This window comes from Jatropha curcas, chromosome 9 (assembly GCF_041381405.1).
Source record: "Jatropha curcas cultivar XTBG-Jc1 chromosome 9, XTBG_Jcur_1.0, whole genome shotgun sequence".
NCBI classification, from domain to species: domain Eukaryota; kingdom Viridiplantae; phylum Streptophyta; class Magnoliopsida; order Malpighiales; family Euphorbiaceae; genus Jatropha; species Jatropha curcas.
The window spans coordinates 5,703,546-5,726,412 of NC_143159.1; the positions used below are offsets into that span (position 1 = coordinate 5,703,546).

At 35.9% G+C, this 22,867-nt stretch overlaps 2 protein-coding genes across 3 annotated transcripts; one reads left to right on the top strand and one right to left on the bottom strand.

Moving 5' to 3' along the window:
• Positions 1 to 1,128: 1,128 nt before the first annotated feature.
• Positions 1,129 to 15,645, top strand: LOC105638840 (acetyl-CoA carboxylase 1-like). 2 transcript variants are annotated; one of them, NM_001308785.1, is given in 33 exon segments: positions 1,609 to 2,225; positions 2,227 to 2,555; positions 3,160 to 3,366; positions 3,443 to 3,604; positions 3,706 to 3,798; positions 3,901 to 3,996; positions 4,172 to 4,345; positions 5,006 to 5,099; positions 5,200 to 5,387; positions 5,469 to 5,519; positions 5,621 to 5,660; positions 6,402 to 6,526; positions 6,632 to 6,748; positions 6,852 to 6,926; positions 7,016 to 7,072; positions 7,206 to 7,310; positions 7,498 to 7,776; positions 7,853 to 8,041; positions 8,224 to 8,334; positions 8,433 to 8,519; positions 8,608 to 8,784; positions 9,353 to 9,430; positions 9,542 to 9,664; positions 9,914 to 10,183; positions 10,271 to 10,611; positions 10,919 to 11,156; positions 11,270 to 11,622; positions 11,708 to 11,921; positions 12,674 to 12,850; positions 12,940 to 14,591; positions 14,594 to 14,602; positions 14,604 to 15,093; positions 15,182 to 15,558. In NM_001308785.1, coding segments are annotated over 33 exon segments (6,813 nt in total). In that variant the 5' UTR covers positions 1,609 to 2,170; the 3' UTR covers positions 15,239 to 15,558.
• Positions 15,646 to 16,866: 1,221 nt separating this feature from the next.
• LOC105638841 (tRNA modification GTPase) lies at positions 16,867 to 21,912 on the bottom strand. Its single transcript, XM_012222712.4, has 9 exons — positions 21,332 to 21,912; positions 20,835 to 20,973; positions 20,222 to 20,343; positions 19,808 to 20,011; positions 19,303 to 19,362; positions 18,198 to 18,336; positions 17,785 to 17,903; positions 17,378 to 17,602; positions 16,867 to 17,185 (listed from the first exon to the last, which is right to left on the bottom strand). The coding sequence occupies exons 1-9, from the start codon at positions 21,842 to 21,844 to the stop codon at positions 16,991 to 16,993; spliced, it is 1,716 nt and encodes a 571-aa protein (XP_012078102.2). The 5' UTR covers positions 21,845 to 21,912; the 3' UTR covers positions 16,867 to 16,990.
• Positions 21,913 to 22,867: the final 955 nt, after the last annotated feature.

Genomic DNA, 22,867 nt, shown 5'->3' on the forward strand with positions numbered 1-22,867 from the left:
GGAGATTTTAACATCTAAGGGTATATAGTTTCACATTATTTACTACTATAAAATTATGATGCAATTGTTTCATTTCTTTTTATTTTTAGGAATATAAAAGATATGAAACAAAATGAAAAGTAAAGCTTGCAATGTGAGTGGACAAGGTGAGAAGAGGAAAAGTCAAATGTCTTTTTTCTCCTCTTTTGTTTTATGTATTTTTCTTGTAGAAAAGGGTAAGAGAGATAAAAACATATCATTCATGCATTATTAGAAGAAGATGTGAAACTTAGAAATGAAAAAGTAAACAATTATTAATTATATGCACTTGCTTTGCTTATTTTGTTAATTAGTCTCTTAACCCTGCATTATTGAACACATAAAATGAATTATTGATGTCCATAAAATGTGAAGACTATCAATTAGAGCTCAAAATATTAAATATCTCAAAAGGGTTTTTTTTTTTTTTTATTTTTTTCCCCCAACACACCACATATATATATATATATATATATAACCAAAAAAGAAAAAAGAAAAAAGAAAAAAAAAACCATTAATAGTAACAAGAGAAAGAAGTGAGGATAGCATGGATACACCTAACCTCCAACCATAACCAAACCGCTCCATGCAAATATTAATAGTCCAATTCCAAATGTCACCAATCAAAAACCTTCACCTACACATCTTATCCCATTCAATAGATGTTAAATGATTTATTGACCATTCTTTCCTTATATAAAATGAAAAAGACTAGAGAAAAAAAAAGTAGACATTTTAATTTAAGAAAAAAGAAAATTAGTACTACATTTGAAGGGTTGGTCGACAACTACACCATCCAAAAACATCATCAAGACACATGTACTCTCTCACCTGTCGTACTAACCTGTAGAAAATTTTGCTTCTTTTACGTAGCCATGTAACCATTTTGCTATCTTGGTTAAATTTTCTTTAACTTCCTTTCTTTATAGCTCACCAGAAAAGAAAGATGGTAAAAATGAAAAATAAACATTTTTTTTATGCATTTAAAGTATTTATTTTAATTTTTTTTTAACAAATTGTTAAAAAATAAAATAAAATAATATTATATATTCAACATTTTCAAATTTGTTTGTTATGTGTTGAATTTGGACCGAGGGGGAGAGAGAGAGGGAGAGAGGGGGACTGAGAGATGGGGGTAGATGGGAACTACTACTGGTTCATTTGTAGAAAGAGGAGAAGAAGGAGGGTGCGGTGAGGCGTGGCGGGGGCAGGTACCACGTGCAGAGCCTCATTAAAAGCCGTTAAAACTTGAAGGCCCACCTCCCTAACTCAAACCTAACACTCTGCAATTCCTTAAAACTAGTTAATTCTTAAAACGGACATACACAATTGCATTTCAAGATTGTGAGTGAATGCACATGTTCAAACATAACTCTCCCACCACAGTATACAACATTCTTTTTTTCGGTTTCTGCTTGGTGCTTTATTTCTTGGACTCTTTTTCTCTAGATTTGAACTAAATGCTTTATTACCCATATACCCAATTGATTTCAATTTGATCCCAGCTGCTAATATTTCAGCTTTTCTCCAGGTTTGTTATGATTTTGGATTCTATTTTCAATTGGGTTTTCTTTAAATTTTGCTAATGCTTTTGGTGTTTGAAGTATCGGGATAGTATTGTTTTTAGCAGCATAGTGATGGGAAGTTTCTATGCTGTTCTTTTTATGGGTGGTTTTTAAATTTTTATTGATCAAATTTTAGTTATGGATTTGGGAATCTAATTGTGCTCTTTTGTGGGGGCGAATGACTATTTTATGTTATTGGGCACTTTTTCATCGTTATCATCAATATCCTAGGATTCTGCACCTGAGATACTTTGACTTTTAAACTGTGTTTGGTTTCTTATAACTTAAGTTGGAATATACTAATGAATTGGGGTTCGGTTTTAGTGATTTAACTCTGATTATCAAACAACTACACGATCAAGTCTAGAGTTTATAGTCCCAGGAAGTAAAGAAGTCTACATCAATTCCCTTATTTGCAAATAAAGTTGTTAAATTGTTCTGTCAACTTTTGCTCACGAACTATGAACAAATGATATTACTAAGGAAGGCCTACCCGAAAAGTAAAACTGTATTTAAGTATAAGAAAACGATTGACGTTGAGAATGATTTAATTTGAAGACTCAATTTTGGTAACAAAAGTCCTATCTATGCAGCATGTTGGAAGCACAAAGGAGACCACCGGAACCGGTGGGTGTTGCTCGTGGTAATGGTTACATAAATGGGGTAGTTTCAATGAGAAGTCCTGCTACAATATCTGAAGTGGATGAATTCTGCCATGCTCTTGGAGGGAATAGTCCAATTCATAGTATTTTAATAGCAAACAATGGAATGGCAGCTGTCAAGTTTATGCGTAGTATTAGAACATGGGCTTATGAAACATTTGGCAATGAGAAGGCAATCTTGTTGGTGGCCATGGCAACTCCGGAAGACATGAAAATCAATGCAGAGCATATTAGAATTGCTGATCAATTTGTAGAAGTTCCTGGTGGGACAAACAATAATAACTATGCCAATGTGCAGCTGATCTTAGAGGTTTGTACATTAAACACTAACATTTTTATGCATATCAGAATTCTTTTATTTTTTGAGTTTAAAGTATGTAAATCAAAGTATAAGTTGTCACTAAATTCTGTCAGGGACTTCTTTCAGGAAGAACTTTATTTATATTATTGGTTATCAATTGCTCTGGTTGAAATTGATGAATTCTGATGTGATTTACGTAAAAAAGGATGAAAGAAACTTGAAATTATCAATGAAATGTATGCTAGAAATTAGTTGTATGTAGGATATTCTGGAACCTTTTGTAGTCCTTTCTTCTGGTTGAAATTCATGAATCTTGTGATTGACACAAAAAAGGACGAAATGTACTTGAAATTGCCAACGAAGTGTATACTAGAACGAGCAGTGTGGAGTGCATTCTGGGACCTTTTGGAGTCCTTTCTTCTGGTATCTCAAAGTATCACGCTGATGAATTAGCAGCCATCTAGCAGTTTGCAAGATATTATTGTTACTTGTTTACTTTAGAGCATTCTACCTAATTCTGGTATGTTTGATAATATGAATCAGTTAAATGTGAAAGATGAACTCTTCTGTCCTTATTTGTTTTTAATAACTAAACTGTAATTCTGATTATCAGATGGCAGAAGGAACTCGTGTTGATGCCGTTTGGCCTGGTTGGGGCCATGCATCTGAGAACCCTGAGCTGCCAGATGCACTGAGTGCAAAAGGTATCGTATTTCTTGGGCCCCCAGCTACATCTATGGCTGCACTGGGTGATAAAATCGGCTCATCTTTGATTGCTCAAGCAGCAGATGTCCCTACTCTTCCATGGAGTGGCTCTCATGTAAGTATCTTGCTCAAAATGTGATTTAATGTTGTAGGGTCATTTCACATCTGAGGTGTTTATTTCTGTCTTCCAGGTGAAAATTCCTCCAGAAAGTTGTTTGATTGCCATCCCAGATGAGGTATACAGAGAAGCATGTGTATATACAACAGAGGAAGCGATTGCAAGTTGTCAAGTTGTTGGTTACCCTGCAATGATCAAGGCATCATGGGGTGGTGGTGGTAAAGGCATAAGAAAGGTTCAGCTTCTACGTGACAAAGTTTTGAATTTTTAACTAGGAAGGATTTAATATTGGAATATTGCAAACCAACTTTTTGTGTTTTCTTTTGGATTCTCTAGGTTCATAATGATGATGAAGTCAGGGCATTGTTCAAGCAAGTTCAAGGTGAAGTTCCAGGATCACCCATATTTATAATGAAGGTTGCTTCCCAGGTTAGATTATCTTCTGCCCGTTAATTTGAGCGGAGAGCTTTATCATTATGATTCCACTATTATAGGCTTGATTCTGACAATCCATTTGATTTTCTCATTTAGAGTCGACATTTGGAAGTCCAGTTACTCTGTGATCAGCATGGGAATGTAGCTGCTTTGCACAGCCGTGATTGCAGTGTTCAGAGGCGGCACCAAAAGGTAAGTTAGTTGCTGATAGCTAATTTTTGATTTGGTTTACAAAGTTATTAGTTTCTTATTTTATTTTCAAAATTGATTAAGTATGTCATTTCTTCCCCAAGATTAATGGTATAGTGTGTGATATCTGAGGAACATTTGCCTAACAAGACCTGACTTGCTCATACATGTTACATAGATAATTGAGGAGGGTCCAATTACTGTTGCGCCTCTGGAGACAGTCAAAAAGCTAGAACAAGCAGCTCGAAGGTTAGCGAAAAGTGTGAATTATGTTGGAGCAGCTACTGTTGAGTATTTGTACAGTATGGAAACTGGAGAATACTACTTTTTAGAACTCAATCCTCGGTTACAGGTAAGTGAAACTATTTTGAACCTTAGTTTTAGTTAATGTGCTACTTGTCAGGCTGCTATTCATGCATTCTCTCAATTTTTCTTGCATATTTAATGCTGTTGCTCTATGTTTTAATGTATAGTGGATAAATGGATATGGCAGTATGCTGTGCTCTATCTGGTAGCTAGGAGATTTTTTTATTTGATGATGACAATTACAATAATTTTTTTAAAAGTTTTTATCTATTTTGGTGATGATAAATCCATGATGATAATGAAAAATGTTAATATGATACTCCTTAGGCTGCTATTTCATGCATTCTCTCCATGACTCTTGCATATTTAATGCTGTTGCACTATGTTTTAATCTGTGGTGGACAAATGGATATGGTCGCATACTGTGCTATCTGGTAGCTAGGAAGTAAACATTTTTCTATTTGATGATGACAATTACAGTGACCTTTTTTTTTTTTTACAAAGTTCTTATCTATTTTGGTGATGATAAGTCCACGGTGATAATGAAAAATGTTGCAAGGAGGCAAATCACACAAAAGAGTGGTTTCTCACCTCATTTTCCTTAACTTCCAATTCTATCTTAGTCATTAATGAGTTGCCAATCCATTGTTTCATATTCTTTTTCTTTTTAGTATATTTTTCTAAGACTTAATTAATTTTGATGTAGGTGGAGCACCCAGTGACTGAGTGGATTGCTGAAGTAAATTTGCCAGCTGCCCAGGTAGCTGTTGGGATGGGAATTCCTCTCTGGCAAATTCCTGGTATGGCATAAAAAAGATTTTGAAATTTGAAATTAGCTGTCATTAGTCATGGGGCATATGTTTTTCTGATAATATGTGTCAATTTCCTTTGTTTAATTAGAGATAAGGCGATTTTATGGAGTGGAAAATGGTGGAGGATATGATGCTTGGAGGAAAACTTCAGTGGTTGCTACTCCTTTTGATTTTGACAAGGCTGAGTCTACTAGGCCAAAAGGCCATTGTGTGGCTGTGCGTGTGACAAGTGAGGATCCAGATGATGGTTTTAAGCCTACAAGTGGAAAAGTACAGGTACGGCTTTCAGGTCTAGAATTCTTATTTGAAAGTTTTCTTCTCCTTATAATGAATCTATATTGAAATTGCTTTGTACAGGAGCTAAGTTTTAAAAGCAAGCCAAATGTGTGGGCTTATTTCTCTGTTAAGGTGCTTTTTCTATTTTCCCTTGGTTTCTTTTCCCAAAAAATAATTTTCTGTCAGCAGAACCTTGGATTTCTAAGATTAATTGCTTAAGTTCTGGTGCACAGTCTGGTGGAGGCATTCATGAATTCTCAGATTCTCAATTTGGTAAGTCGCAGCCACCTTCTTTTTTAAATTTGTTGCACTAATTGAAATTGATACATTTAGTGCAACCTGATGAGAAGCATCCTTTTTTCCTATCTTTTGTAATTTGAGTTGTTTGATAATCACAATAGTAAATTTAAACTAACACTGTATGATTGCTTTTTTTGATTGCCAAAATGGTTTAGCTATCCGTCTTTCTGTGTGTTGAAAGTGAAGGAAAAATTATTGTTTTAATGCTATTTGTGTTTGGAAAATGTCTACCTTATCCGGGTCCATAGTTATTTGTTGAGAGCTGTGTGCTTTAACTATTAGCAGCAAGTTGATAGCATTGATGAAACCATGAGAATTTGACTCTTTCAGTTAAGTGAAAGGTTATGCTTCTGCTGACTCCAACATATGCAGTACACATCCCTTCTTGAACAGCATTTAACTCTGCATAGGACCTTATGGCAGGAGAAGATTTAAAAATTTTTTGATGCTGTATAGAATCACCCGCAGATTGATCAATATCCTCTTTAATCTATGAGTGAGCACTGTTATTGGATTAGTTTTCCAATCATTTACATATTGCTAACCTTCATATTTTCTATTTATAAATGTTTTTTCTGACAATGATTCATGTCAACATTCTTTAACCTATAACAGTGGATGTTTTCCATCAAGTTTTCTGTAGATGTATCTTTGAATGTAATTCTTTTGTTGTGATGATCTATGCTGCTCAAGTTTGTTATGATCTTTTCTTAGGACATGTTTTTGCTTTTGGGGAATCCAGAGCTTTGGCTATAGCAAATATGGTCCTTGGGCTGAAAGAAATTCAAATTCGAGGAGAAATTCGGACTAATGTTGACTACTCAATTGATCTTTTACACGTAATAATCCATTTCTGGTTACCTTCTTTTTTCACATATTAAGAGAGAAAATTAAAAAGATCCCTCGGGAACAAAAATTAACCTGAGATGAAATGTGTTATCCAGGCTTCTGACTATAGGGACAACAAAATCCACACAGGTTGGTTGGACAGTAGAATTGCAATGCGGGTTAGAGCAGAAAGGCCCCCTTGGTACCTCTCTGTTGTTGGAGGGGCTTTATACGTAAGTAGTCATGCATTGGTGAAAGAGGAATAGTTTCCTTTTATTCTGCTATATTCTATTCTACAGAATTCACCACTTATGGTTCCTGTTTTGTTTGCCTCAGAAAGCATCTGCTAGCAGTGCAGCTATGGTTTCAGATTATGTTGGTTACCTTGAAAAGGGGCAAATCCCTCCTAAGGTACTTAATGAAGAATTCATTTTTATGAAAATTTATTGTGTATTCAGATGGTTTTTAGTAACATTGATGTCAATTAATTCTGATTTCAGCACATATCACTTGTTAACTCTCAAGTTTCATTGAACATTGAAGGAAGCAAATACGTGGTATGAATACCTATCAGTATGATTATTCCCTTCTGAAATGTCAAATTTTCTGTGTATGTTTTTATAATCTAGAAGAGCTGGTTCATAGGCTTTGATAATACATGCCATTAACACTTTGAAAAATTAATCCTAGATAAACATGGTTAGAGGGGGGCCAGGAAGCTATAGATTGAGAATGAATGAATCAGAGATTGAAGCAGAGATACATACTTTACGTGATGGAGGTTTATTGATGCAGGCAAGCATTTATTTCTCCATAATACTTTTGTTATTAATTCTTCATGGATGTTCAGCACTTGTGTTATGTTGCTTTATGATTGGCATCTTTTTTTTTTTTTTTTTTTCACTATTATTCTTCTTCCTCTTCTTTCATGACCTTATTTCTGGACTTGATAATGGAATCTGTTACTTTTATTTTGTTACAGTTGGATGGAAACAGTCATGTGATATATGCAGAAGAAGAAGCAGCTGGAACTCGTCTTCTTATTGATGGAAGGACTTGCTTGCTGCAGAATGATCACGATCCTTCAAAGTTAGTGGCAGAAACGCCATGCAAGCTGCTGAGGTTTTTGGTTTTGGATGGTAGTCATATTGAAGCTGATACTCCATATGCGGAGGTTGAAGTTATGAAGATGTGCATGCCTCTCCTTTCACCTGCTTCTGGAGTTCTTCAGTTTAAAATGTCTGAAGGTCAAGCAATGCAGGTATATCAAATTTCACAGGATATATATATACTTACAGAGTTTTAGTATGAAGTTAAAGAATCTGTTTTCCTCTTAGGCTGGTGAGCTTATAGCACGGCTTGACCTTGATGATCCTTCGGCTGTACGAAAGGCTGAACTTTTTCATGGGAGCTTCCCAATACTGGGGCCACCAACTGCTATTTCTGGTAAAGTTCATCAGAGATGTGCTGCAAGTCTGAATGCAGCTTGCATGATTCTTGCTGGCTATGAACACAATATTGATGAAGTAAGTATTCTCCTGTGTCCTATGGATACTATAGAGTTTAAAATCCTTATCATGAATCAATAGTATGCTCTTACCTTTTGTTGCTGTGTGCATGGACTTTAAAGATGTTGCAAAAATTGTTTTTCTGTTATATTAACAACTATTTGTTGGAAACTAATGTTCTATCTGAACAATTTTGATAGGTAGTACAAAACTTGCTAAACTGTCTAGACAGTCCTGAACTACCTTTCCTTCAGTGGCAAGAGTGCTTGTCTGTTCTGGCAACTCGCCTTCCCAAAGATCTTAGAAATGAGGTGAATGTTTATCATGTCTTTGATCTCTTCTTTTGTGACCATAAAGTGGCTTTAGGCTTACAATATGATCTGATGTTGCCTTGGCCCAAACATTACAGTTGGAATCAAAATACAGGGGGTTTGAAGGGATTTCGAGCTCCCAGAATGTTGACTTCCCTGCCAAATTGTTAAGGGGTGTTCTTGAGGTGTGTTCCTTAATTTGAAACCCTTTTCTCACTTTTCTTGAAGTGTAAATTGTATGTAATATGCACTAGCTGTTTGCATTTTCTCCAGGCCCATCTATCCTCCTGTCCTGAAAAAGAAAAAGGTGCACAAGAAAGGCTTGTTGAACCTTTGATGAGTCTTGTAAAGTCTTATGAGGGAGGACGGGAGAGTCATGCCCGTGTCATTGTTCAGTCACTTTTTGACGAGTATTTATCTGTTGAAGAATTGTTCAGTGATAACATCCAGGTAAGCATGCATGCATCAAATATATCAATGGGTGTTGTAATGCCAGTATCTCATTATAATTATTTGGGATTGACAAACTTTTTTCTAATTTTTTGTCGATTGGAGATACCATAGTATTAAAGCATGACATTGAATGTTATTTTCTTGGCTTTTAGTGGTGGCCTTTCCTTTTATTTGCTTGTATGAACCTGTAATTCTTCTGTATTTAAATGCCTTTGTTGATGGCTTCTGTTGAATATGCTAATTAAATGGACAATAGAATATACATTTAAATAATGAAATATTCATTCTTTACTACAATTATATGATGAACATTTCTCATACTTTGTCTGTACTTTATTTTGTCTTCTTAAACTGCGGATAAGATTCGGGGCCATAAAATTTCAATTTCCTTTGATGAATGGTTGAACCAAGCTTTGTCTTGAGCCCTGTATATTTTAGTCACAGTTCGATAATTTTTTACTTTCAGGCTAAAATTAATAGGAATTTGGTGGATGACTCCACAATTTGTTACTACATTAGAGCGGCTCATCACTTTCTAATTTTATATTTTATATTTTTTATTTAGGCTGATGTGATTGAACGTCTTAGACTCCAATACAAGAAAGATCTGTTGAAGGTTGTTGACATTGTCCTTTCTCATCAGGTATCAAATTTATAATTGTGCCCTTTCTTTCTTTTTTTTTTTTTTTTTTTTTTCAAATTCGATTTTTGATGTTTACATTTATGCATTATATACTGTGTCGTTCTCTTATAGGGTGTGAGGAGTAAAAATAAGCTGATATTGCGGCTTATGGAACAATTGGTTTATCCTAACCCTGCTGCATATAGGGATAAACTGATCCGCTTCTCTCAACTTAACCATACAAGTTATTCTGAGGTTGGTTCTTACACTTGATGAAGTTGTACTTAACATGATCTATGTTTCTTTTTTGACTATCAAATCATTTTAATTTTGTACTGTTTGTTGCAGGGTTGCAACAAAAACAGTATTCTAATGTTTTCCCTTTAAGGATTATTTCTTCTGTCTCACTTTTTTTGTGGTCATTGGTTAATGCGATTTCTCAATTCAATATCATTATCAGTAAGTTTGTTTTTCAAAATCTTCATACCTGATTTGCATATGCAGTTGGCACTGAAGGCAAGTCAACTGCTAGAACAAACCAAACTAAGTGAACTTCGTTCCATCATTGCTAGAAGCCTCTCTGAATTGGAGATGTTTACTGAGGATGGTGAAAATATGGATACTCCTAAGAGGAAAAGTGCCATTAATGAACGAATGGAGGATCTAGTGAGCGCTCCTTTGGCTGTTGAGGATGCTCTTGTGGGGCTGTTTGATCACAGTGATCACACTCTTCAGAGGCGGGTGGTGGAAACCTATGTTCGAAGGCTATACCAGGTACCATATTTTGAACTCTTAAAGGTTTTCTCGATTAAAATTTTACACAATCATTTCTTTAAATTAACTGTTTGTATATGTTATCAGCCATATCTTGTAAAGGAGAGTGTCAGGATGCAGTGGCATAGATCTGGTCTGATTGCTTCATGGGAGTTCTTGGAAGAACATATTGGAAGAAAGAATGGCTATGAAGATCAAATGTCTGATGAACCAGTAATGGAGAAACACTGTGACAGGAAATGGGGAGCCATGGTTATTATCAAATCTCTACAGTTTTTACCTGCAATTATTAGTGCTGCACTAAGAGAAACGACCCACAATCTTCATGAAGCCATTCCAAATAGATCTACAGAACTAGCTAACTTTGGTAATATGATGCATATTGCTTTGGTGGGCATCAACAACCAGATGAGTCTACTTCAGGATAGGTACTTCCCTCCACTACTATGTAATAACTATTTCTATTAAACCTTGAACATATTGATTTGCACAGCCTGTTAGTAACAATATATTCAGGATCCTATGACTTACAGCTTTTTTTAATAATTTGGAAGCTGTTAAAATTCAGATGATTTGACTATATTTGTAAAAAATTAATGATAGATTTTCAAGAGAATTAAACAATTACACCTTAACACGGACACACACATACAGGAACTTTTTCCAGACCATCAAACTTCTAGTAAAACATCAATATGACCTTGTCCCTTTCTTACTCATGATGTCCTTTTGCAGTGGTGATGAGGATCAGGCTCAAGAGAGAATTAAAAAGTTAGCAAAAATTCTTAAAGAACAAGAAGTAGGCTCCAGTTTGCGCACCGCAGGTGTTGAAGTTATTAGCTGCATCATACAAAGGGATGAAGGAAGGGCCCCTATGAGACACTCCTTTCACTGGTCAGAAGAAAAGCTCTACTATGAGGAAGAACCTCTATTGCGACATCTAGAACCTCCACTGTCCATCTATCTAGAATTGGTTTGTTTCTATACATCTGTTCCCAACTATTTTGTTTTAGGGGGAAAAAAGTAAAGCAGAGAGAAACTTTACATACTTTGATTTGAAGCTTATAGCTATCTGTTTTTGTCCAGGATAAACTTAAAAGTTATGGGAACATACAGTACACTCCATCACGGGACAGACAGTGGCACTTGTACACTGTTGTAGACAAGCCAGTGTCAATCCAGAGGATGTTTCTTAGAACCCTTGTGAGGCAACCTACAACAAATGAAGTGTTCACCGCATGTCAAGGACTGGGCATGGAAGCACCTCAAGCACAATGGACTATGTCCTTTACTTCAAGAAGCATTTTGAGGTCCTTAGTGGCTGCGATGGAGGAGTTGGAACTTAATATGCATAATGCTACTGTCAAATCTGACCATGCTCATATGTATCTCTGTATTTTGCGGGAGCAACAAATAGATGATCTTGTGCCATACCCCAAGTAATTGTTTTAACTTCTGTTCTCTTTCATGTGATAAGCTGGTGAATTTCTGTTATAGGTTCTGATGCTCTATGGTTATCATCAGGAGAGTTGATATTGAGGCTGGCCAGGAAGAAGTTGCAATTGGCCGAATCTTGGAAGAACTGGCTAGGGAAATACATGCATCCGTTGGTGTGAAAATGCATAGGTTAAATGTTTGTGAATGGGAAGTGAAGCTCTGGATGACATCATGTGGACAGGCAAATGGTGCTTGGCGAGTTGTTATCACTAATGTAACTGGTCACACCTGTGCTGTACATGTAAGTATATGCCATCTCATACACGCTCAAGAAAACTTCTTTCATCCATCCATGCATTTAGATTTTGATTTTTGATGCATGAAGAGGAGGTATTTCATCCATTCATGCATTATTCTATCCAGATCTATAACTGATTTAAATAAATGGAGAATTAAAGGAAAAATAATTTTGACGTCAGTTTGAATGGTTTGGAAATTTATGCAAGTATAGCATGGAAAACTTTTCTTGCTGTTGTAAGCAAGCAATTTCATGTGTAATACAAGTGCATGTGAGATGTGAAATTACCATCTCGGAAATTTAGATGGAAAAAATATAATATATTGTTCTGGTTCCTGCACTAGTTTAAACTTTTTTATACGGAAAGGATCAGACTTAGAATTACTTGGAGGGAAGTGGTGAGGAAAATCTGCAGTTTTTGGAGATTGACAAAGATTTAGCAATGAACAGAACAGAATGGAGATAGAAAATTTATATAGCTGACCCATTCTAGGCTCGGCATGAGGCTTTTTTTTGGTACTTTTTGTCTTTTGCTTGTATATTACTTATCTTTAAAAAATCTCCCTTTTAAATTCTTTTTCTGCAAAAGTATCTCAAAATTGTTTTTCGGTTTACACTTACCATTGCTATTTATTTAGAGAGGTATTGGTAACAGAGGATTCATATAGTCAATCAACTAGTTTGGAACTAAAGCTTAGTTGTTGTTGTTGGAAAGTTCAGATCATTTTCTAATGTTCTGGTTAATATGCAATCAGACATACCGGGAACTAGAGGATGCCAGCAAACATGGAGTGGTGTACCATTCAGTCTCTGTACAGGGTCCTCTGCATGGTGTATTGGTAAATGCAGTTTATCAGTCCTTGGGAGTTCTTGATCGAAAACGTCTTTTGGCAAGGAGAAGCAACACCACATACTGCTACGATTTTCCACTGGTCAGTCTTTTGATATTTACTTATAACATAGTTCGTAAATTAATTTTTTCTTGATCCAAATTATGTTGCTGAATATGTAATACTTTCAGGCATTTGAGACAGCCTTGGAACAAATATGGGCATCCCAGTTTACTGGAACTGGAAAACTGAAGTGTAATGTTCTTGTCAAAGCCACAGAGCTTGTATTTTCTGATCAGAAAGGCAGCTGGGGTACTCCTCTTGTTCCTGTGGATCGCCCAGCTGGGCTCAATGACATTGGCATGATAGCATGGACCATGGAATTGTCTACCCCTGAGTTTCCTTCTGGAAGGACAATTTTGATAGTAGCAAATGATGTCACCTTCAAAGCTGGGTCTTTTGGCCCAAGAGAGGATGCATTCTTCTATGCTGTAACTGATCTTGCTTGCACAAAAAAGCTTCCATTAATTTATTTGGCAGCAAATTCTGGTGCCCGAATTGGGGTTGCCGAGGAAGTGAAATCCTGTTTTAAAGTTGGTTGGTCAGATGAAACATCCCCTGAGCGGGGTTTTCAATATGTATATTTGAGTCCTGAAGATTACACTCACATTGCATCATCTGTCATAGCACATGAGTTGAAGCTATCTAATGGAGAAACCAGATGGGTGATAGATGCCATTGTTGGAAAGGAGGATGGCTTGGGGGTAGAGAACTTATCTGGAAGTGGGGCCATTGCTAGTGCATATTCTAGGGCATACAAAGAAACTTTTACCTTAACATATGTCACAGGTAGAACAGTGGGAATTGGAGCTTACCTAGCTCGGCTTGGGATGCGATGCATACAAAGGGTTGATCAGCCCATTATTTTGACTGGTTTCTCTGCATTGAACAAACTTCTTGGTCGTGAGGTGTACAGCTCTCACATGCAACTTGGTGGACCCAAAGTTATGGCAACCAATGGAGTAGTTCATCTTACTGTCTCAGATGATCTAGAAGGTGTATCTGCTATCTTGAACTGGCTAAGTTGTATCCCTCCTTGTATTGGTGGCACACTTCCAATTTTAGGTCCTTCGGATCCTACTGAAAGGCCTGTGGAGTATTTCCCAGAAAACTCATGTGATCCACGTGCTGCTATTTCTGGTTCTTTGGATGGTAATGGGAAGTGGCTTGGGGGCATTTTTGACAAGAATAGTTTTGTTGAGACACTGGAAGGCTGGGCAAGGACAGTTGTGACAGGAAGGGCAAAGCTCGGAGGAATCCCTGTTGGAGTAATAGCTGTTGAAACTCAAACTGTGATGCAGGTGATTCCTGCTGACCCAGGACAGCTCGATTCTCATGAGAGGGTTGTTCCTCAGGCTGGCCAAGTATGGTTTCCAGATTCTGCAACCAAAACAGCTCAAGCTATATTGGATTTCAACAGAGAAGAACTTCCACTTTTCATTCTTGCTAATTGGAGGGGCTTTTCAGGTGGACAAAGGGATCTTTTTGAAGGTATCCTCCAGGCAGGTTCAACAATAGTTGAGAATCTTAGGACATACAACCAACCTGTTTTTGTATACATCCCCATGATGGGTGAACTTCGTGGTGGGGCATGGGTTGTGGTGGACAGTCAGATCAATTCTGACCATATAGAAATGTATGCTGATAGGACAGCCAAAGGTAATGTCCTTGAGCCAGAAGGCATAATTGAGATCAAATTTAGAACAAAAGAGCTGCTTGAGTCCATGGGTAGGCTTGATAAACAGTTGATCACATTGAAGGCAAAACTTCAAGAAGCTAGGAATACTGGAACTTATGGGATGGTTGAAGACTTACAACAGCAGATAAAATCTCGTGAAAAGCAACTTTTGCCCATATACACTCAAATAGCCACCAGATTTGCGGAGCTTCATGATTCTTCCCTAAGGATGGCTGCAAAGGGGGTGATCAGAGAAATTGTAGACTGGGATAAATCCCGTGCTTACTTCTATAAAAGGCTACGTAGGAGAATCGCTGAGGGTTCACTGATCAAGACTGTGAAAGATGCAGCTGGTGACCAGTTGTCCCATAAATCTGCAATGGACTTGATCAAAAACTGGTTTTTAGATTCTGATATTGCAAGAGGCAAAGAAGATGCTTGGGGGAATGATGAAGCTTTCTTTGCATGGAAGGATGATCAAGGGAAATATGAAGAAAAACTACAAGAGCTACGGGTTCAGAAAGTGTTGGTACAACTGACAAACATTGGTGACTCCATGTCAGATTTGAAAGCACTACCTCAAGGTCTTGCTGCTCTTCTAAGAAAGGTAAATCATTATGTAGTCATTGCTTTTCTCTCACTGCAAGCTTGTCTTCTTTCTTGGATCCAGAGATGATGCTTTATATGTGATGCAGGTGGAGCCATCGAGCCGAGGGCAAATAATTGAAGAGCTTCGAAAGGTCATCAGTTGATTTGGTATGTCCTTTACGAGCGAATATTCATGCTCATACTTAGGTAACAGATATTTTCAAGTGAGAAAAAGAAATGTATTTACAATGCTATTTGCCAACCCTATATGCAATTGTAATTTATCAGCCAAGAGGAAAACCTCACTGTAAATTGGAGAAGGTTCTCCACCGATCAGTTTTAATGCTTCAGTGTAAATTTAGCTTTAATCTTGGGATAAACTAGGAGTAGATTGATATTGTTAAGAGTGGAAACTGGCCAGCATTGGCAGCCTATGCCATCCATGGCTGTTCCTTGGCTTGTTTAGTTATTATTTTTGAAATAATCTGTGAGGTGTATTTATTATTGCTATTATTATTATTTCATATTTATATGAAAAAAGTTCGTTAGGTTCCAATCTGGAACTACGTAATTATCGAAGACTCATTTTTACTTATATGAGACTCAGTATAGTGGTTACCTGTGTATGTTTTGCACCTCATTCTATGAATTACAGAGGACTGTGAATGAAACTTTCAACAATTTTACATTCATAAAAATTATTGATGGATCAAGGAAGCTCTATTTCTATTTTAAGAGTTACTTAAGGATTGAATTTTTTTTTTTTTAAATTAAATCAATTTTCCTAATTAGAATTTATTATAAACTTATAAAGATTTTAAATTGAAAATCAAAGTTTCTTGGTTTATGAACTAAAACATATGGTTATTAGATTAGAAGTAAAGTGGATATGCCTGTCTGTAATTGTAAGATAAACGAGTCTTTTTCGCCACATTTCTCTTTTTATCATTACCAGGAGAAAAAAAAGGAAGCAAAGTGGTCTAGGATGATGAAGACTTTCGAATTGATAAATCTGCAATTATTGCTAGGATAATTACTATTTCATTCTTTTATTTTGCTAAAATTAACTAGCATTTTAAGGACTATATGTAGTGTATCTTTTAAAATAGAAGGACAAAGTAGTTCATTTAAACAAAATGTAGGGATGAAATAGTAAATCTCCCATTATTGCCTTCAAAACCAAATGCAACTCTTTGCACCACCTCCTAAATAGTTCAAAAAAAAAAAAAATGAGAGGTCAAAAATATAATGGCATGGCTTTCTTCTTTATATCTTGCTGTACTTTTCCTTCTTCTCTTTCTCCCTTCTTTTCATTTCTTCAAGTTTATGCTTCTCCTTTTTCCTCTTCATTTCTTCTTTTGCTTGCCTCTTCTTTTCCCTTTCCTTTTCTTCTACCTTTCTCTTCTTTTCTTTTTCCTCTCATTTTCTTCTTTTTCCCCTTTCTTCTTCTCCTTGTCCTTGACCTTGGCCTTCCCCTCCCCCTTTTCTTCTTTTGCTTTACTTTGTTTCTCTTTTCATTCTCCTCCAGCTCTTCCCTCCTCAATTCTCTTTTGAAAGTGAAATACATTTTGGTTACTCCTTCAGTAAGCAGCAGTCTCGTTTGTTCATTTTCTACATCATCTGTTGTCATGTTATTCATAGCCGGCCAAGGTAATAAAATCCCAAAGAACATGCGGCTACAAGCCTTCAATCCATGGCTGAACAATTGCTGCTTCCAAATCCAACCCATTTTGAACTTGTAATTACAAAACCCTAAAAAAAAAAAAAAAAAAAAAAAAAAAAAAAAAAAAAGGAGATAACACAGTTCGTGAACATTACAAGACAGTATTTTTACAAGAGCTACAGAAACATTATATGAAAGTTGCAGTAGACAATAATTGTGTTGAAAGCCTGTACAAGCAAAAATATTGTCTCATCTATTTGCCGATACAGAATTTGCCAAAAATGTTGGACAAGATTTCTTCAGAGATGTCTTCTCCACTTATCTGACCAAGTGCCAATGCAGCATCACGCAAATCAATTGTCCAAAAGTCCAGAGGCATTTCATCCTCTATCGATGATTTCAACCTTGCAAGTGCCTCCTTGGTCCGCACAAGCTGCTCGCATTGTCTCTGTATATCATATGTGGAAAGCAATTATGCACATGAAAAAAATGACTTGAAATAAACTGAGTAATATTGTCCTATGTATTACTGACTATTTGAAACAAAAGTCGTTTGACAATAACTGAAAAGGGTGATAAACCAACAGCTATAAGAACAAAAAAGGGAGAGATTTAATTCATAATGAATAAGTAGCCCAACCTGGTTCACAGTCCATTTCCGCCCCCCTGCAGGTATTCTGTTCAAACCCACAATCTCTGAAATTGCCATCTCCAAATCTTGTATTCCTTGACCAGTAACAGCACAAGTGAAGACATGCTTTGCGAAAGAATTGTTGTATCTATCAACCCATTCCATGCATAAGGATGAAGCGGTGTCTATTTTGTTAATTGCGAGGACCATTGGTGCTGGAGATCCAACTGATTTCTGTAATTCCAAAAGGAAAAAACAAAATCAAAGGAAAGAACAAAATTCTAACTCCACAACAAAGTTTAATTAATCAACTCTGCAACAGCGCACAGGTTAGTGACATGTCAAGAAATGTAAATAAGAAGGCTAAATGTGCTACATTTAAAATTGCAAGAAAGAAGGTAGGTGATTTTCAATACCTTGTTAGATTCAATCTTATTCAGAAGTTCAGTATCTTCTGAAGTCCATCCATCAAAAGCACTTACTGTCATAATAATGACATCAGCACCCATAGCAACTGCTTCAGATCTCTCTACACCTGTACAGAAATCCTTGCATTCATTGATTCATACAATCGAGGCCAAGGCCACAAGTACAACTTAGGTTCACAGTTTCAGTTTCTGAATCTTTTGCTAATTTACTGTGGTATTCCATCAAAATATCTCAAAATAAAAAAAAACAAAATAAAGGAGAGGGAAGTTTTGAAGTTTGTTTGACATTCCCACAAAACCAAATCAATTATTATTGCTTCATGAAGCATGGAAGCACATATTTAAGCAAAAGCACCTCAAGATTGCCATAACCAAGTGAGAAGTATGTTAGAATGTCTTACCAATCTTCTCAACTATGTCTTCAGTGACCCTGATACCTGCTGTATCAAGTAGGGTCACAGGGATACCGCAAACTGTAACACTAGCTTCAACAACGTCTCGGGTGGTTCCAGCAATTTCTGTAACTATTGCCCTCTCACTCTGCACGCTAAACAAAAGCATGACATTCAAACAGTGTTGATTTCAATGAAAGGACAATGACAATATCAAGTCAAACAAAAGTTTGATTTGAAATTTCAATTTCTTTCATTCAATGCATTTCTGGTTTCTACTATTAATACAAAATAGTTGTCTGCACGGGCATTCCACAGATAACACGTGCTGTATTTAATATAAATTGAAAAACAGTAAAAGTTTAATGCCCCAAGAAAAGTGCAGGTATTTGCTATCCATGTTACTTGCTATGAACAGAAAGGAGAATACAAGAGTTCATCTTGGAGACAATCTGAAATTTGGAGACATATGATGACAATATTAAAACTATCAGTTTGTTTCCTAATAGATAGTGTAAGACGAGTTAGTACATTTGTTTCCATGTCTGTATTATCTATTTTCACAAAATATTGTCTGCAAAAGGTACAACATCTAAGGTCTTCGAAATGCACATTTTTAAATTATTTGATATGATTTTTTCTTTTCTCGCATTAGTTAAATCCAATTATATAAGAAATAGAAAACAAGGGGTATTGCATGTAAATAATTTAGAAGAGAACCTTAAGATTAATCTGAAGAATCTTTTCAGAGAAAAAAAAAATATCCAAAAGAGTCTGAAGACTGAAGAGTCCAAATTGAAACACAAAGGCAAAGCAAATAACATCAATAAACACATCATCTTCAGCAAATGGATAAAATATGAAGATAATTAAAATAATAGTTCAGTCTGTGAAGTTCCATATCAATAGCAATAACACAAACCATGAAAGAAAACTAAACCCTCTCTATTTTGGGTTTCCCTTACTTTGGCCAAATATCACCTTACGAATGCTAACCAAAATCTAAGAAATTAAAAAGAGATGCAGCACGTAAGAAAGATGGAACAATCTAGGGTAAACATAATAACGATAAATCAAAATAAAATGAGGATGAAGAAAAGACGTTGCAACATACTTTGCTCCATGAATTGAGAAGGCTTGACTTCCCAACATTTGGACGGCCAACAATTGCTATCTACAGGATTTTAAAGAAGAACGTCACAAAATCAGAATCACGCAAAACATGCATAGATCTGAAAAGGAACTCATCTTCAATAAAACTAATCTGTTCTCTTTGTACAGGTACCAAATTTTAGTATAACAGAGAAAATCAACCACGATGGGAAATAAGTATGCAGCCAACATAGAATTATCTAAATTTGAAGGATAACAGATGATTTTTATGCTTCAGGAAAGCTATGAGATGAATAATCAGACCATGATTTGGAGCACGTCATGCCAGTTACATCTTCAATAACTTAAAGAAAAACCTATAAGATATATTTAAATTTTGTAAGCATCCCAGAATTAAAAACAACATTATGATTCCTTGAGCTAGACATAGATTAAGAAAACTGCCTTGCAGATTTACCACAGAAGCAATGAAAAGTTATAAAACTCCCTTGCAGATTGTATTGTACCTGTAATCCAGATTGCAGGAGCTCGTCATAATTGGCTGTCTCCAGCGCATTCTCCACATTTTGCAACATGACATGAATTCTGTCCATAATTAGGTTCAGATCCAGCGGTGGCATCTCATCATCGAAGTCTAAACGAGCTTCAATCTCTGTAAGCAACTCAATACACTGTGTTCTTAACAATTTGACCAAAGAAGCAAAGCCCCCCTGTTAAAGAACATGAGCCTTTTCAGAATTGCTATTCATTCTTTGAATAAGGCCTTATTATAACCAGACAGGAACTCTTTTAGTTGTTAGACATCCATATTTTCTTGCAGCTTAAAACTATAATTGCTCTAGAAGGGCATAAATGCACAAAAAAAAAAAAAAAAAAAAAAAAAAAAAAAAAAAAAAATTAGAGCTTGAAAGAAAACATGCCTGTAGTCCGGCTAATGCTGAATCTGCAGCTGCCACAGACTTTGCTGAAATTAATTTTCCAACATTTTCAGCTTGGGACAGGTCCAAACGTCCATTAAGAAATGCACGAAGAGTGAACTCGCCTGAAAGAAGAAGCTATGCTAATAATTCAATAGTTTATCTCATAGTGTTCACATGGACCAACTTTCCATCAAGAAAAGAGAGTAAACATGGATTTCATCTAAAGGCAGAAGGAGAGCCAGATTTCTGGTCCGGTGATAGGAGAGTGAAACATAACATAAGACTCTGGTGACTACAGACTAAGGGGCAAATATATATATATTGTCCTTATTTTTACTCCTCTTTTATTGTTTGCTTATTGTGGTGGGTTGAGCGGGTGATCATGTAATGGAATTATCATTGTACAATGTTGTTCCGGCTTGGCTAATGAACGAGAAGAGGAGGCATCTTAATATTGCATGCACATGATACATCCACGATAAAACTGGTTATTTCAAAAAAAATTTATTTCCTTTTGATAAAATTAGTTTATATATATTCGACATAGAATCCATACCATAAGCTTCTTAAAGGAACTCATACATGCAAGTACAAGCTTAAATAAGAAACCAACCTGGCTCTGCAAGCCTAGCCCCAGCTTGAAGACAAGCTCTCAGCACACGAGTAAGACATACTTCACTCCCATGACACTGAAGCTCAACCACATCTTCACAAGTGTAAGATCTTGGTGCCAACATGGGCAAAGCCAAAACCTGAGAGAACCAAAAAGGAAGTCATTTCACATTACGCCATCGTATGGTGAAAGTCAAACAAACAAAAAGGATCACAAAAGGGTCATAATCAGAATCATCCCATCTAATAAGGCCTTCAGTAAGCAAATCAGCGCACTTATACATACAGCGAAAAGACGACAATTTGATGTTCAAATCAGCAATACAGGAAACTTGCAATTTTTAAAAACTTGTTACTTCTACTGAATAAATCGAATAACGATTCACAGAAGCTGAAGCTTAACTAAGATAAGGCCAGAAAACAATAAAAGCCCCTTAACATTTTTAGTTTTTTGAGAACACTCACTTCTATATAACAAAAAAACTTAAATGATTATACCTCATCTATTACATTCCCTTCATTGTCGAGAACCACCCCATAATCCACAACATGGCTAGTAGGCTGCCATGCACACAATCCTCCACCCTTATTTTTATTTTTCTTCTTCTTTTTCCTCATTGGTTTAAACACACGGGAAGCAATATCCACCGCAGATGGACCCGACAATCGAACAATCCCAACAGCTGCAGGCGGGCCGCCTAAGGAGGTGACAATTGCAGCAATTGTGGTGCCCGAAATGTCATTCTGCAAAATACCATTTTGGCTAAGCAAGCGCTGGTCTTTATTGTTGAGAAGCAAAATGGGGTTTGAGACTGGGCTCTGATTGACAACAGCATAGGGTTTCAAAGGGGCTTGGAGTTTGTGGGTTTTGGGAGGTAAGAGAAAAGAAAGGTTTTTTCCGGTGGTGGTGGAGGTTGAGAGTTTAGATGGTAAAAGGGATGGGATGGTTTTTTGAGCGAAGAAGTGACTGATAATGGAGCGAATTGTTGGCAGAAACAGAGACCGAGCCATGACAGCTTGAAAGTATGGTTTTTTTTTTTTTTTTTTGGAAGAGAAGCTGAAGCCTTTTGGTAATGGCAGACACAACCAGATAGGGTTAAGGGCGTTGGTGGGCTTTGGGCCATGTGAGAAAGGTCGTTTCTCTGAAGTCCATTTTTAATTAGGGGTGAGCACTATTTGATTTTGACAGAAAAATCAAACCCGATTGCTTTAAATTTTTAAAAAATTCATTTCAATTTATTTTAAAATTTTGTTTTTTTATTAATTGTGAAACTTTTTGTAATTACAATTCAGTTTTAATTTTCGAAAAAATAAATTTGAAAAAATAAATCATATCAAAAAATTAAATCAAACCATATTGAAATTAAAATATCTTATTATTTTCAATGATTATTTCGGTTCAGTTATTGAAATTCTTCCAATTCAATTCAAATACAAATAATTTTGAGCTAAATCATAGGAAAAAAATAAATTAATTGAACAATGAATTAAATAATTTATTTTATTTTATATGAAAAGGGTTTGGTTATTACATTGCTCTGAAAATTAGATCAACCCAACAAACAAGGCTAATAGATTAGATGGTTTTGTTGGATTTAACAATATATTTTTTTAATTTCATATTTTTATACCATACCAATGTACTATATTTTAAAAAGAAATTAATGTAAAAGTAATTATTATCGAATTAAATTAATTGCATACATTACAAACCAAAATCACCAAGTTGTTTGCATTTTATTGTTGTGACAATTTGCTTATATGGATGATTAACAAAACTTGATATTTGGTTTATACTGTTTTTGAGAATTATACTGTAGGAAATTTCATAAGAAACTCAATCTTGGAAGAACACTTGAAGGAAAAAAAAAAAAAATCAGAAGACCAAAATTAAAGATAGATCATGTTATCCCATGTTAACTCTAGTGAAGTTTCTTAGGGAAAAAAGTTAACTCTAGTTAAGTTAAAAGGTGGGTTAATAGAGTTTCAATTTTCAAGTCTTTGCTTGGCCAATACACTCGTCTCCACTTGCTA

Coding starts and splice junctions, on each gene's coding strand:
- LOC105638840 (XM_037638332.2), top strand. CDS start 2,178: ATGTTGGAAGCACAAAGGAGACCACCGGAACCGGTGGGTGTTGCTCGT. Junction 6,749..6,851: donor TTGTTGGAGGGGCTTTATAC/GTAAGTAGTCAT, acceptor TGTTTGCCTCAG/AAAGCATCTGCTAGCAGTGC. Junction 10,612..10,918: donor ATGAGTCTACTTCAGGATAG/GTACTTCCCTCC, acceptor GTCCTTTTGCAG/TGGTGATGAGGATCAGGCTC.
- LOC105638841 (XM_012222712.4), bottom strand. CDS start 21,844: ATGGCTCGGTCTCTGTTTCTGCCAACAATTCGCTCCATTATCAGTCAC. Junction 20,012..20,221: donor CAGCATTAGCCGGACTACAG/GCATGTTTTCTT, acceptor GTTCTTTAACAG/GGGGGCTTTGCTTCTTTGGT. Junction 18,337..19,302: donor TTCTCAATTCATGGAGCAAA/GTATGTTGCAAC, acceptor TTTAGCGTGCAG/AGTGAGAGGGCAATAGTTAC.